Source organism: Manihot esculenta, chromosome 9 (assembly GCF_001659605.2).
Source record: "Manihot esculenta cultivar AM560-2 chromosome 9, M.esculenta_v8, whole genome shotgun sequence".
NCBI lineage: Eukaryota > Viridiplantae > Streptophyta > Magnoliopsida > Malpighiales > Euphorbiaceae > Manihot > Manihot esculenta.
The window spans coordinates 32,858,824-32,875,724 of NC_035169.2; the positions used below are offsets into that span (position 1 = coordinate 32,858,824).

The 16,901-nt window shown below is 33.3% G+C and overlaps 1 protein-coding gene across 1 annotated transcript; it reads right to left on the reverse strand.

The window, feature by feature from the left end:
* Nucleotides 1–5,544: 5,544 nt before the first annotated feature.
* LOC110623126 (bark storage protein B) lies at nucleotides 5,545–7,275 on the reverse strand. Its single transcript, XM_021768026.2, has 6 exons — nucleotides 6,941–7,275; nucleotides 6,735–6,805; nucleotides 6,480–6,635; nucleotides 6,209–6,385; nucleotides 5,927–6,106; nucleotides 5,545–5,852 (listed from the first exon to the last, which is right to left on the reverse strand). The coding sequence occupies exons 1-6, from the start codon at nucleotides 7,176–7,178 to the stop codon at nucleotides 5,673–5,675; spliced, it is 1,002 nt and encodes a 333-aa protein (XP_021623718.1). The 5' UTR covers nucleotides 7,179–7,275; the 3' UTR covers nucleotides 5,545–5,672.
* Nucleotides 7,276–16,901: the final 9,626 nt, after the last annotated feature.

Below are 16,901 nucleotides of genomic sequence, written 5' to 3' on the forward strand. Positions count from 1 at the left end.
ATATCACAGTACTTCCGTTGATTGTGCCAACGTTGAATTTTCTTCCTAATTATAATCCAAGTAATTAGTCATCTTTAATTCAATTGATTTTTTTTTTTATAATTTTTTTATTTAAAATAAATGGATTCTTAAAAAAGAATTAATTTGAAAAGGAATCATTTGAATTTTTTTTTTTTAAATCATATCAGATAAGGAATGTAAGTTTAGATGAGAGAGAAACAGAGAGGGGAAGAGAGGTTTAATTTCTCCCATTTTATTGAAGGCATTACACGCTAGGAGAGCCTTCTCGTCCGCGTCGGAAACCAAAACAAGACCAAAGAAAGAGCCCTGATCGTGGATTCTTTGGATAAGCTCATGCATGGGTTGCTTGGAACTCTGTTGCATGAACTGTTGTGTCGGTGCGAGCAGTCCAAGAATCAGTACTGATAGTTCATAGCCCCATATCCTACGTGATGGCCCTGCCATTGTTATCGATTATCCTTAAGAGATCAGCAGAAGAAATTTGAAGTATGTGTGGAGATAGGCTTAGAGAGCAATGCTATTAGGGATGTAAATGGGTAGGGTACCCGTGTGAAATTGAGGGTACCAAATTTGAACCCGATTATATATAAAATTTCTGAACCCGTCCCAAATCTGTTTAGTATTTTAATTTTATTACCCGTACCCGTTCCAAATCCGTTTAACAATACCCGTATAATACCCGAACCCGACCGAATCCGATTTTTTTTAATTTAATTCAATGATAAAAAATTTAAAGATCTGGATACTCATCACTGTTATCAGCAATATCCAAAACCCACAACTGACATTCAAGAGAAATTTGAAAATCCAAAATAATGAAGAATATAGCAATTCATACTAAAAATTAAGAAAAAAAAAGAAAAACAACCAGAATATAAAAAAAAAATGAATGTTTATTATTATTATTATTATTTTCAATGTTCATGTGGTTACCGGAGGAAAGGAAGCAAAGAAGAGACGACGGATCAGAGGACGGACACAGGGGAGCAGGGTAGAAAATAATAAGACCCACTCTTTTTTTTCTTTTCTTTTTCTTTTTGAGAATACTGGGGGAGATGTCAGATGTGTGGGAGATGTGGCTACCCGTGGAAAGTGGGACTGTGGGAGATGTCACCGACCGGAAAGAGGAGATATCGCTGACTGGAGAGAAAGGAGACGTCGCTGGTGCCGATGCCGATTGGGGTGCCGGCAGTCAGTGAAGTGGGGAGAGAGGGACCCGTGGAAAGTGAGACTATGGGAGATGTCACCGACCGGAGAGAGGAGATATCGCTGACTGGAGAGAAAGGAGACGTCGCCGAGGAGAGAAAGGAGACGTCGTCGGTGCCAATGCCGATTGGGGTGCCGGCAGTCAGTGAAGTGGGGAGAGAGGAAAGGGAAGCAGGAGAGAGAGGCGCCGATGGAGAGAGAGAGGTAAAATGAAAAATGGAATCAGTAAAATGGAAACAGTAAAATGAAAAATGAAATGAGGGATTAGGGTTAGTTTGTTAATATAGGTAATCGGGATGAAAAATAGAATCAGTAAAATGGAAAATGGAATGAGGGATTAGGGTTAGTTTGTTAATATAGGTAATCGAGTTCGGGTAATGGGTATCCGATCACTTAATTCCGAATCCTACCCGAATTCGAGACGGATAAAATTTTTTAAAGCTGAACCCGCCCAAATTCATTTTATAAAAACTCAAATCCGTTCTAATAGGATTTGGACGGATCGGGTCCGTGAAAACCCGCCCGCCTGACATCCCTAAATGCTATTGCTTCGTTGAAATGTAATGTTAGTCGCATGCCTTTATATGGACGAAAGGGAAAATTTTGTCGAAAAATAAATTTGTCTGACACGACAGCGTAAAATAATTTTTTAGAAATCCACCATTTGATTAATATTTTAAAATCTCTCAATTAAAATATTATTATATTTAATAAAATAAAATTATTTTATTATTTTATAAAAATAAACAGCTGGCAGTCAACTAGATATAGTTTTAATTGAAATGATTAAATATTATAAATACTTAAAATTATATAAATTAAATAATATGTATAATTAAAATTATAAAAATTAAATATTATAAATATTTATAGTAGCTAACGGGTTTTTTTTAATAAGAAGGTTAAAAAGATTGATTTTAGAAAATATAATGATTTTGAAATATGAGCTAATAAACTAGAAATTTAATAAAAATTCAGAGATCTAAATTTAAATTTTTTCCTATTATCTAAAAATGGTTATTAATAATTTATTTGGTATTGCTGCAAGAAGAAAACTTTTTCAAAATTAATAGTTAGAGAATATTAAAAAAAATTAAAATTATTTTTGATATAGTATTAAATTTTTTAAAATTAGAATTTTATAATTTAAAAATTAATTTAATTGTCAATTAAATAAGAATATGTATCTGAAATATTAGTGAATTAGGAAAGTAGGATGAAAAGGGTGATCACATCCACATAGTGAAAGGGAATAATGAATTACCAAAAAGTTCTTAATACTTTAATTTATTTATAATTATAATTTTTGTTGTTTAAAATTAATTTTAATATATATATAGTTGGACAATCAAGAATATAAATAAATGCAAAAATTTCAAATTTAAATTTTATCATAATTAGATTAGATTACATTATAAAATATTGTCAATTATTATATTATATACTAAATATTAAATTGAAATTAGTTAATTAAAATACAATTTTTTTTCAAATGATGAACATGGATCAGAAAGGCTTAAATTTTCTATTATATATATATTTACGGTTAAATTTGAATCAGAGCTAACTCATTTCAAAAGTTAGTTCAAGGGGAGGAGTGTCTATAACCCATATAAGGGACACGTTATCCATTTTCACAACCGATGTAGAATTTAATACACCCCACACGTCCAAAATTTTTATTTGTGCGTGACATATTTATAAGAGGCCCAATATTGAATAAGAAGACTCTGATACCATGTTAAATTTGGGCCGATTTTTCTAGTCAGAGTCCAGCCGATCAATCCCAGACAGTAACTGATCTAAAGCCGATCAATCCCAGACAGTAACTGATCTAATAACAGACCTGTCACCAAACTCTTTCTATTAATTCAGAATAACGAAAATGCAAATCAGAAACTAGCAAATCAAATTACTCTTGATTCAGCACATTCCACTTTCCCATCACAGGCGACAGTTAGCCATGTTAATAATGTGCATAGTACTAGTGGTTGAATATTTGATTCAAGAGCCAGAGACACTATGACCAATAATATATTGTTTTCCAAACCCCACCTACCAAATCCAATATACTAAACGCTACCGGTGGCTCATTCCCTGTCATTCATTGGTGGTGGTATCGCTTCTATAAACCCACTTTAAATGTCTCCAACTGCCTCTATGTACCCTCCTTATTTTGCAAATTACTCTCTATCAGTCAAATTACCAAGCAGTTAAATTGCAAATTACTCATATATTCTCATTTTTGTGTTTTGCAGGATATTTATACGGACATGGTACTGGATCGTGGTTTTGAGAAAGATAGACTATACTATGTGGAGTAGGTCTCGAGCACTAAGTCGGCTCACTTAGCTCAAGGGTCTTCAACCCATTGTGGCTCTGGCACCGCCATCCCTCAAATAAATATTTTCGTACTTTGTTTCTTGAATTTAAATTCATTGATATCCCTGATATCAGGGATATTTTTGTTTCCGCAAATAAATCTGATATTCTCTTATGTACAGGGGCCTATCCCGAAAACTGGTTTTCATGATTATATATATTCTGTTATTTTTATTGATGATTGTACTGTTAGTTGAAACATAAATATGAAGTGACTGAAAAGAAGTTATAATTTTATAACTATAGTTAAAATAACATTGCCTTTAATCTTACAATATAGGATAAACTGCAATTTAGTCCCTCTGGTTTAGTGAAATACAACCTTTCGTCCCTCTATTTTAAAAAATCTTCAATTTAATCACTGTAATTTTTAAAAATCATGCCATTGGTCCCTCCCGTTAGATTTTCAGTTAAATCACCGTTAATTTTAATTAAAAAACTAAAATATCCATAACAGCTTCTTCTACTCCTGACCTCACCTGCTTCCTCCCAAATGGCCACTTCGGCATTCAGATCCACCACCAAGCGAACCCCCATTGCGAAATCCTCTGCTTCGTCCACTGATGACTCCTCTTCTTCCAATCGGAGCTCCTCGGCTCACCGCCGCTCTTGGAGCCTTAGCCATTTCTCCCGGCTTTGCCTCCGTTAGGGGATGACTTATCTGGCGACGCGCCCCTTCCAAGAGGGAGGTTCGTCAACAATGTTAGAGGGTTCGCTTGGGAGATACAGTTCGCGCCACATGGATAAAGGGAAGACAATAGGAACTCTGTGCGAGGTACGTTGTTCTGGGAGTACAAGATCTTCAATCACAACTTCGTCGCCTTCTACTGGTGGGAGTTTTAGTTGATATCTATAAAGAATGCGAAATTCGATATTACAATTTGGGAGAGAGGACGGTGCTGGGTCTGTAGCTACTGGCTTGGCCTCGTACCCGTTGAAAAAGCAGCTTACCTTGCTCGTCATTGATGCTTTTAACTTCCAATTGGTTTTGGTGGAGGAGACTTTCCGCTTAAATATTCCCAAGTTTCCTGCAGTTCAGCCCCCTTTTATTTTCTTTTTTAGGTCGACCAGGAGTTCAGCCTTCAAACAATACACGGTGCTTGTTTTATAATACCATTTTATATATATAGCTTTAATCATTAACACTTCACCTTCTATTGCTCATCGGGCTAACCTGAAAAGATGAAACGGGGCACTTCTAAATTCTAATTCTAACATGTTTTTTTTTTCTAGCAACCAGGACACACTGTTCTAATTAAAAAAGGACTTCATTGGGCATAACACGATTCAGATGCAACTGAATTTACAAAGAGAAGCCTACAACTTGCAATGCCCATGTGCACGATTACTCGCAAATATTTCCAATTAAAGTGCAACAGGTTCGTCAACGCTGAGGCTCCGAGAGCGGCGGTGAGCTGAGGAGCTCCGATTGGAAGAAGAGGAGTCATCAGTGGACGAAGCAGAGGATTTCGCAATGGGGTTCACTTGGTGGTGGACCTGAATGCCGAAGTGGCCATTTGGGAGGAAGCAGGTGAGGCCAGGAGTAGAAGAAGCTGTTATGAGTATTTTAGTTTTTTAATTAAAATTAACGGTGATTTAACTGAAAATCTAACGGGAGGGACCAATGGCATGATTTTTAAAAATTACAGTGATTAAATTGAAGATTTTTTAAAACAGAGGGACGAAAGGTTGTATTTCACTAAATTAGAGGGACTAAATTGCAGTTTACCCTATATTGTAAGATTAAAGGCAATGTTATTTTAACTATAGTTATAAAATTATAACTTCTTTTCAGTCACTTCATATTTATGTTTCAACTAACAGTACAATCATCAATAAAAATTAGTGCCCATTTTAACTGATTCACATTCTTGTATAATAAGTTCAAGCATTATCTCTTCGATGATAACTAGGAAAATTAGTGCAAGATAAAGAAAAGAAGAAATACGATAACTGGTTTTTATTAAAGATGGCGCTGCATAGCAGTGATCATCAGCGTACACTTATTAATTTATTATAACTATTACTCCAGTACCACTGATCAAGCACTAACAGGCCGTTGCTTAGTTATCTGCTACTTCTAGGGATGAGTTAGAGTTACCAACTGCAGCAATGAACGCCACAGCAGCTTTCACAGCATTGACAGACGCCAAATCGCTGAAGCTTGTATGCGAGGATGATCCACCTGCGGTGTTGGAGATACCCGTGAAGACGATAATAGGCACATCGGATGACAAAGCCACCTGCAAAAACTCAACAACGTTATGCAAATAAACCGAAAATATCAATACTGGCTACTTTCGTGTAGTTATCTAACCAATATTTCAGCTGCGCTCTGTGTATCCACTGTTGAGGCCTTGAATTGTTTATAGATGAATTCTCTATAAGCTTTATTTTGAATGTATATATCAGAACTTGAGGCCCTCAAACCGTTCAAGATAACTGGTGCTTTGGGTAGGCACTTGTCCTTGCTGATACATTGCTCCAGCTCAAGGTTCTGCATATATTATAAGTGAAGGTTAAAATCAATCTTTCTTTCGATGTGAAACGATTCATAATCTGAAATCAGATGGAAGAAATTAAAAGAAAAAAAAATAACCTCAAGTTGAGAGGCTGCTTCGAGCCAATCTGAGGTGAGGGGAAGCCAGAAGATGGTGGTCTTATTTTTTCCTGTTGCGTACAGTGTGGTTGGTTGGAAGCTTATGCTCCCCAACAAGTTGCCTCCTGGAGCTGGTGTATTGTATTCTCCGAATACCAGCTGCCCACGCTTTCCCCTCTGTGTATAAAAACATCAGAATCCATTATAAGAGGAAAAAAAAAACAAAGGAAAATACGTTATTAGAAGTTTGGATCTTTATAATAGCTTGTACCAGCCACTTCCAATTCCCAAGGAAGCCAACTTCTTTAGGCACAACAACATCCCCGATGGACAGGGAATCATTAACGGTTCCGGCGCGGCCGATGTGAATAATTCCTTTGGGGGCAAAAAAAATAACTAGGAGTTGCGCTGTTATTGCTGCATTTATCTTAGTAAGTACACCAAACAAAAGAACCAACGTCAACAAATTAACAAACAGGTTATGAAGAAAGAAAGAAGAGAAAGAAAGAGAAGGAAATATTCTTACTGATGGTCCATCCCCTGCCTTCACATATATCACACTACTTCCGTTGATTGTGCCAGCGTTGAATTTTCTTCCTAATTATAATCCAAGTAATTAGTCATCTTTAATTCAATTGATTTTTTTTTATATAATTTTTTTATTTAAAATAAATGTATTCTTAAAAAAAATAAATGAGAGAGAAACAGAGAGGGAGAGAGAGGTTTAATTACCAGCCAATTCAATAATTTCTCCGATATTTTTAAAGGCATTATTGGCTAGGAGAGCCCTCTCGTCGGCGTCGGAACCCAAAACAAGACCAAAGAAAGGGCCTTGATTGTGGATTCTCTGGATAAGCTCATGCATGGGGTGCTTGGAACTCTGTTGCATGGACTGCTGTGTCAGTGCAAGTAGTCCAAGAATCACTACTGATAGTTCAAAGCCCCATGTCTTACGTGATGGCCCTGCCATTATTATCGATTATCCTTAAAGAGATCAGCAGAAGAAATTTGAAGTAAGTGTGGAGATAAGCTTAGAGAGCAATGCGATTGCTTCGTGGAAATGTAAGTTAGTCGCATGCCTTTATATGGACGAAGGGAAAAATTTATCGAAAAATAAATTTATCTGATACGGACAAGTGAATTTCTTTATATAAAAAAACTTTGAATTCTTTAATTTTATTTTATCCAAATAAAATTCATTAACATTTGATTTAAAAAATAATCTGTGTGCTTTTTTTTTATTTATAATGAACCATATATAATTTTTTTTTGTCAATTTCTAGTTCCCTTTTACCAAATATAAAGGAAGATAAATTTTTTTATTTATAATTTAATTAATGTGTGACTATAAATGATCTCTCAATTTTTTTTTTATTATAATATTTTTTTTTACCAAAATCACAATACTAATTAACTGATATTCTCTGCAATATAAATTATTTCTAAAATTTTATCCATATTTTTAAAATGAAATTAAAAAAATAGTGAAAAGTTGAGAGATTTATAGTAGCTAACAGTTTTTTTTTTAATAAGAAGGTTAAAAAGATTGATTTTAGAAAATATAATGATCTTGAAATATGAGTTAATAAACTAGAAATTTAATAAAAATTAGAGATCTAAATTTTAATTTTTTTTTCTATTATCTAAAAATAGTTATTAAGAATTTATTTGGTATTGCTACGTTCGGAAGAAGAAAACTTATTCAAAATTAATAGTTAGAGAATATTTAAAAAAATTTTAAAATTATTTTTGATATAGTATAAAATCTTTTAAAATTAGAATTTTATAATTTAAAAATTAGTTTAACTGTCAATTAAATAAGAATATGTACCTAAAATATTAGTGAATTGTGAAGGTAGGATGAAAAGGGTGATCACATCCACATAATGAAAGGGAATAATGAATTACCAAAAAATTCTTAATACTTTAATTTATTTATAATTATAATTTTTGTTATTTAAAATTAATTTTAATATATATATATATAGTTCGTCAATAAAAAATATAAATAAATGTAAAATTTTCAAATTTAAATTTTATCATAATTAGATTATATTACATTATAAAATATTGTCAATTATTATATTATGTACTAAATATTAAATTGAAATTAGTTAATTAAAATACAAAAACAATAATTTTTTTAAAAAAATAAAATTTTGAACATAGAGAGAAAGGCTTAAAATTTAGATATATATCCACCAAATTTGGTACAATTTTACATAAAATAACAAAAATGATTAATGAACATAAAATAAGATAATCAAAAAATGTATAAAACAATAACAAAAACATATTATACTTTTTAAAATAAGATAATTCAACAAGTTATTTGCTTATTTTTCATAATATATCTAAAAAACTTATAATTTTATAACAAAAAATTAAGAAACTTTAAACAAAATTAATTAGCAATAGTATTCCCACTCTAATTATAACTCCTTCTATTCCATAATTTTTTTTTTCATTTTATTTTTTATACATATTAAAAAATATAATTTTTTATTAAATTTTATTAAATATTAAAAGATATTTTAAAAAATTTATTAAAAATAAGATAAAATAAATAGAATTATAATAGTTCCATAATATTTGTTCATTTTATTTTTTATACATATTAAAAAATATAATATTTTTTAATTAAAATTTTAATTATACCTTGAATATATTAAATTTTATTAAATATTAAAAAATTTATTAGAAATAAAATAAAATTAAATAGAGTTATAATAATTTCATCATTTTTTTCATTTTATTTTTTTATATATATTAAAAAATATATTTTTTTATTAAATTTTAATTATACACGTCTTGAATATATTAAATTTTATTAAATATTAAAAAATATTTTAAAAAATTTATTAAAAAAATAAAATTAAATAGAGTTATAATAATTTCATAATTTTTGTTCATTTTATTTTTTTATATATATTAAAAAATAATCTTTTATTAAATTTTAATTATAGCTATCTTGAATATATTAAATTTTATTAAATATTAAAAGATATTTTAAAAAAATTCTTAGAAATAAAATAAAATAAATAGAGTTATAATAGTAAATTTATATGTTATTATATTTAAAAAAATAAACAAAAATTATAAAATAAAAGAAGTATAAGATATCATAGTAAAAAAATTTTAAATAAAAGTTTCATTAATATTCAAATGGACAATTAAAATTAAATATTTCACAAGTTTACATAAATTAAAAAAAGAATAAGTAATAGTACACAAAATAAATAGCTTTACATAAAATAAAGAAAATGACAAATTAACATTAGAATAAAGTATGCAATTTTTTAAACAAATAGCACTTTTATATCAAATAATTAATTTACATGAAATAAAAAAAAAATAGCATTTTTACATAAAAAAATTTAAAACATATGTAATATCATAAGTTATTTTACATGGACCAACAAAAATAACAACTTTACATCAAATAAGTAAATAATAAATACTTAGCATAAATTTTATTTGCAAAATTTCATATGAATATTATTTTGTCCATGTGCTATGGATCTTTATTATGGGGAATCAAGTAATGAGAGTTTTTTTTTTTTCGAAATATAAAATTCACATAGTTATTTAAATTATAATTATTAAATTAAAATTAAAATTATTATAATTTTTATATTGTATGAAATTTCGATTAACCCATTTGCAATTATTAATTTTATAACTCTATTCAATAATCCTGAATTTTTTTTCCCCCAAAAGATAAACCCATTTGCAATTATTAATTTTAATGTTTATTGAATTCCGATTCTTTTGACTCAAGCTAAAACTTTAAATTATAAATAATAAAATGAAATGTTTTCAATTAGTTGCAAGATGAAATTGAATTTAAAAAAATTAATTGTAATTTAAATTTTTAAAAAGTTAATACTAATCTATCCTTAATGTTTAATTTATTTAACAAAATATAATTTGAAATATATTTTTTTATTCTAATTATATTTTTTTTCTATTATTCGTCCCTTTTTTTAGTAATTAAAGAATTTTAAAAATTAATTTAAATTAAACTTAAAATTTTTTTTTTAATTTTCATTCAATAATATTTTGAATTAATTTTTATTGGTATTTAGAAACTCATTTACTTATTACGGTTCTATGAAAAAGGAAAGAAAAAAAATTCAAAAAGGAAAAAAAAGGTGAATTTTAGAATGGTATATATTTTACCCATTTTCTAATATTCTATTTTTCTTGTAAATTTTTAGGGAGAAAATTTTTACGTCAGTTGATAAAATAATAATTATATTAAAATTAAAAATTAAAAATTTCAATTAATGAAAATAATTTTTAATATTTATCATAAACATTAAATGAAATACTTTCATATAGAATAAATATAAAATATACAATATATTATTTTAATATAATACTTTCATATAGAATGAATATAAAATATAAAATATAAAATATATAATATTTAATTAATTAAAAAATACTTTCATATAGAATATAAAATATAAAATATACAATATACAATATTTCATTAGTTAAAAAATAAAATATTATTTTAATATATAAATAATCATAAAATAGATTTTTCTCTAATTTTAAATTATATGTCATTTTTATATTGAATTTGATGTATACACCGGAATGAAGCGGCAGTAGCAATAGGATTCGCGAATTCGATGGTAGCTTGATCCGAGATTTCAAGGGCATATGAGGAAATTAAAATTTTTTTATTTTGCTTGGGAGTAGGTCGAATTTTGAAAGTATTAATCTTGCCAAACAGATTTCAATAATAATCTAATTATATTGAGACAGATCGACTCGAATCTATAGATATTATTAACAATAAATTAATACCTCCGGACAGTTGTAAGAATAGTAATCTGATTGAAACTACTCCAGACGGAATAAAATATCTACCGAATCAGGACCTAGTTTTGTCACTAGTAATTCAAATGCACATTGAGCTCTAAGTTCATCCTCTCTTAAAAAAAAAATGGCTTGCTTTCATTTTTTGTGCTAGATGTATTAATTGCCCGGGTGGACATTGGTGAGCTATGTGGTTATTTCTATTGTGATTTTAACAAATAATATGATATGTACTGTCGAGTTTAATAATTAGAGTAATCGGTGCGATCATATCTTCACGATCAGAATTTATTGGTGGTTTCATGTACAAAAATAATAAAATCAAATAGAGAATTTTTTAGCTCAAAGAAAAAAGCATGAAAATTATTGAAGTTTATAATATTTTTTATATTAAAATTTTTTTTTTTATAAAACACGTTATTTTATAAGGAGCATGACTTTCTATTTTTAGCTAAAGTTGATAGATTTTTTCTTTTGTTAGCTGTATTTTTTTTTTTGAAAGTAAAACTATTTATTGTATTAATAAAATTCCATAAAACAAAAAGAAATATAATTCCAAACAGAGAGACTATTATACTTGATAAATTTTCTAGCCAAAATATGAGTAGCTAGAATAGGATTACAACAAACCCATCTAACAGAAATATCAGTTCTAGAGTCTAACAAATATTTACAATCATTCAAAATCAAATACATGTATAAGATAATTTGACAAAAATGCTCTTTCAAGTGCTTATCTAAACCCCTGCATAAGATAATTTGACAAAGATACTCCTCTTTTTTTCTCATCTCTCGAGTATAAATCATTAAAGTCTCCCGAACAAAGTCACGGAAGAGAGCTTCTACGAGATAAAACTCGAATAAGGTTCCAAAACTGACGTCGTCGTTGCGATTCCGGAAACCCATAATAACTAGTAAACCTCCATTGAATATTACATTCCGAAACAACCAAATCAATAAAATTTGAAAAAAAGCCAACCACAGAAACAGACCCATACTATTTCACATTAACGAAAGGCCTCCTCCCAATTGTGCGAAAGAGAGAGAAAAAATTTTGAATTCTTATTTCAGAAATGAAAAAGACGTTACAGTAAAGATCTGGAAGTGTAACGACCCGGAGACCGGACCGCTACCGGCGCTAGGATTCAGATCGGCTTAAGGCCGCCGGGACCCGTAGCAAGCCTACTATGCATTCTGTAAACCTGGTAAATCCCATACATGATCAACAATTTTCATAGAAATTTGAAACTTTACATCTACCAAGCTTAACCTGTGCATGCACACTATCTCTGTAAACATAAAATCCCATACTAGAGTCCACATGAAATACTCTAGTTGGGTCATCATTTCATACATTACGCTTAGTTCCATCATATATCATTATCAAACATAATAATATACAGATCATGTACAAAAGGGATTAACCAACTCTAGGGCCAAGCACAATTCTATCATCAATATTCATTACATGACTTTATATCATTTTACATTACATGTCCACTACTGAACTCTTACATAAACTTTTCTCCTGATGCTATCCCATGCTAACCCTGGCCCTGCAAACCTAGGGGTTAAGGAGAGGGGTGAACTACTAGAGCCCAGTGAGTAGAGCACCAATAAAATCGTTTACTAAAACATGCTTCCATGAAATGCATCACATCACAAATAACTCATATCACGGATGGACTTGGCACCAATAACCCTCTACAAATCATAAACTCTGTACCAGGGGCGATTAGGCCACACCTGGTCTTTTCATACTCTGTGCCAGGGGCGATTAGGCCACACTTGGTCTTCTCATACTCTGTGCCAGGGGCAATTAGGCCACACCTGGTCTTTCCATATCATCTCATATCGAGGGCTAAAGGATCCTCCAATATCCATCCACATCAACAGCATATTATTGCAATGCATCAGATTCGTGAATACTAATGCACACATCCTATATATTCATGGCATTTATGATGCATGAGTTATACATACTAATGCAACCATCCTAACATATATACATGGCATTTATGATGCATGAGTCATGCTAAAACCTTTCATTTAATTGAAAACATAGTTCAGTTCTACTCACCTCTAGTAAACGCTGGAATACCTCTGACCCATCTAACTCTGAGGGCCTCCTTGGTTCCTCGGGTCCGTTCCTACAATGGAGGACTCAAATGAGGTACCAACAAACTCTAACATAACTCTAAACATTCCCCCAAAAACCCCCTAAAACATCATAAATATGTATGGAAAAACAAGCCAAGGAAGGCTGGACAGGGGACTTTCGGCGGCAGGTTCGGCGGCCGAAGGTCCCTCAAGAACCGAAAGTCATGCACTTTCGGAGGCGGGTTCGGCAGCCGAAAGTCCTTTTCAGAGACGAAAGTCACAACCATCAGCGGCATGTTCGACGGCCGAAACTCCACTCCAGAGCCGAAAGTCCAAACTTTCGGGGGCGGGTTTAGGCCGCCAAAACAACCTCCTCAAGGGGTTCGACGGCCGAACCTTGCTTCGGCGACTGAATCTGAGTTCGCCAAGAAGGCAGAACTCGATCCAACCTCACGTCTCCAGCCTCCAAAACCTCTCCAAAACATGCATAACTCATCAACAAGCTCTCAAACACATGCATATACCCTTCTTCATGCATATAGGGGCTTAGAACTAGCTCAAAACCTCAAAAACAACACATATACACACATATGGCTTATGATCAACATAAACCCTATCCATGCAAATCATGCAAAAACCATGCAAAACTCACTTAAAACCCTTCAAAACATACTAAGAACATCAAGAAAGGTGAGGATCCATGCTTACCTCTTGAAGATCGAGAGGATTGATGGTCTAAATGTAACGCCCCGGAAATCCGGACCGTTACCGGCGCTAGGATTCAGATCGGCATAAGGCCGCCGGGACCCGTAGCAAGCCTACTATGCATCCTGTACAGCTGGTATAATCCCAAACACGATCAAACATATCCATAAACCATTTAAAACTTTACCTTTAACCAGTATGACCTGTGTATGCACTATGACTGAACTCATAGAACCCCTAGGGTCAGCATACTCTATGTCAAACTCGGTTCATCACATGTAACAACATAAAATAAAACTCATGTACAAAGGGATTAACCAACTCGGGCCAAGCACAATACTATAACTCTGAACATATAACATAATATCATATTACAACATAACTCGTTTACATCCTTACATAACTTTACATTACATCATGTCCACTACTATTCTATTACATAAACATGACCATGGACGTAATCTGCTGATCTCCTGACTATCTCTGACCCTGCAAACCTGGGGTTAGGGGAGAGGGGTGAGCTAAAAAGCCCAGTGAGCGGAAACCATAAAGAAAACAGTTCATTTTAACGTATGCTATCATGAAATGCGTCACATCACAAATATATCACCTCAAGGATGAATCTGTCACCAATAGCCCTCTACATATCAATCTCATACCATAGCAAGTCAACAATACTCTATGCCAGGGGCGATACGGCCACGCCTGGACTTCACATACTCTATGCCAGGGGCGATACGGCCACACCTGGACTTCTCATCTCATATCATATCGTACATGCCATATCATATCAATTCATATCATGTCATAACATACTGAGGGCTAGAGGATCATCCAGTGTCCATCCACATCATTATCATCGTATTATGCAATGCATCATATTCGTGAATTCTAATGCAAACAACCTATTGCATAACATGGTATTCATGATGCATGAACATACTTGAACATGCTGAAAACTTTTGATTTAAAACATAAGAGTTAGTTCCACTCACCTCTGGCTAGCTCTGGACTAACTCTGAAGCAGCTAACACTGCTAAACACCTCGGTTCCTCGGGTCCGATCCTACACAGGTGGACTCCAATAAGGGACCAAACATACATAAACATAACTCTACTATACTCCCCCAAAACCCCCTAAATCATCCTGAAAACATCACATAAAAACATACAAGAAAAGTCTGGACAGGGCACTTTCGGCGGCACCTTCGGCGGCCGAAAGTCCAGACAGATCCGAAAGTCAGGCACTTTCGGCGGCACCTTCGGCGGCCGAAAGTCCCAGACAGATCCGAAAGTCCTCTTTCGGAGGCAAGCTTCGGCAGCCGAATGCTGCCTCCACAAGGGGGTTCGGCGGCCGAAAGTCCCTTCGGCGGCCGAACCTGAGTTTCTCCCGAATGGCAGAAACTCAGCTCTCCTATGCACATTTCGCCTCCCAAGCTCAAATCATGCATACCACTCAACCAAAACATGCATACAAGCTCCTAGGGGCCTCAAACAAACATATACCCCAACTACAACACTTCAAACAACACATTTCCAACATACATAGCTCAAAACATAACATTTATCCAAAAACTCATACAACCCTATACATGCCATTCTACCCCATAAAACTTCATAAAACTTGTTTAAATCATACATTGAGCTTAAGATCGGCTCTTACCTCTTGAAGATCGAGGGTTGAGGAGATCTAAACTTGGAGATGGGAGAAGTTCCAACTTTTGGTCTCCAAGCTCCAAAACTCGTTCTAAGCTCAAAGATCTTCAAAACCAAAGTTATAAACTTGTAAAGATCATGGAAAAAGGAAGGAAGAACTCAAGATTGGGGAAGGATGGCGGAATGCTCACCTTGGCCGAAATGGGGAGAAAAAGCTCGCCCATTTTCGGCTAAGGGACCCTTTTATAGGTGGCTGGCCAGGCCACGTTCGGGGGCCGAATGTGCCTCCGCATCCATGCAATGTTCGGCGGCCGAACTTGACTTTCGGCGGCCGAAACTAGACTTCCCTAACTCATGCTTTCGGGGGCCTAACGTGCCTCCAAAACGCATGCATGTTCGGCGGCCGAACTTGACTATCGGCGGCCGAACCTGAGTTTTCCTCCAAGGACTTTTTCATGCAAAAACTCATTTTATTTCATACTTAAAACATTAGAATACATGAAAACATTTTATAAAAACATGATTTTACCCTTCTAGAGGTTTCCGACATCCGCTATTCCACCGGACGGTAGGAATTCCGATGCCGGAGTCTAGCCGGGTATTACATTCTCCCCCCCTTAAGAACATTCGTCCCCGAATGTTCCTCAACTAAGACATGCATAACATATAACATAACATACAATCATAACAATACATAAGTTCTGATCTAAAAAGAAACACGGTGTCACTGGAGTATGAAATCTCGGTCTCCCTGGTGTACTTTATCATCTAAGGTGATCCTAAGGGACTTTCACCATCGGTATTTCCTTGTTTCCACACTTTCTAACTTGCGTGTCTGCGGTCTGTACTAGCTGCTCAACATAGGTGAGATCCTCTGCGATCTCCACCTCTGGTTCCTTCAAGAACCTCACTCGGACCCGACACAAACTCATATACCGTGGAAACATGGAAAAACAAATGGATCTCTTCCATTGAAGTAGGTAAATCTAACTCGTGGGATACATTCCCAATCCTCTGCAGGATTTCAAGGGTCCAATGTATTAGAGAGTTAATTTACCTTTTTGCCCGTAACGAATCACCCTCTCTTTAGGAGACACCTCCAGTAACCTCATCTTCCTCGAGAACCTCAACATGTTTCCGCTGCACACTCTAACAAAACTCTTCTCTCTTCTGGTACTCTACATGCCTCTTGCGGACAACTTCATGATTCTCCTGCTGACTCACAGCAGTTCTGATTCTTCTCATCTTCTGACTACTGGCCTTCTTCTTACTATACTAAGGGATGGGATAAGCTGTCAAGTGGTTTTCCGGTTGAGGGCATCTATCGAAATATCTGCCTCAGCCGAATATACCGAACCTTGAAGTCGCGAATACCACGCAGTTTTTACCCATCTCCTATA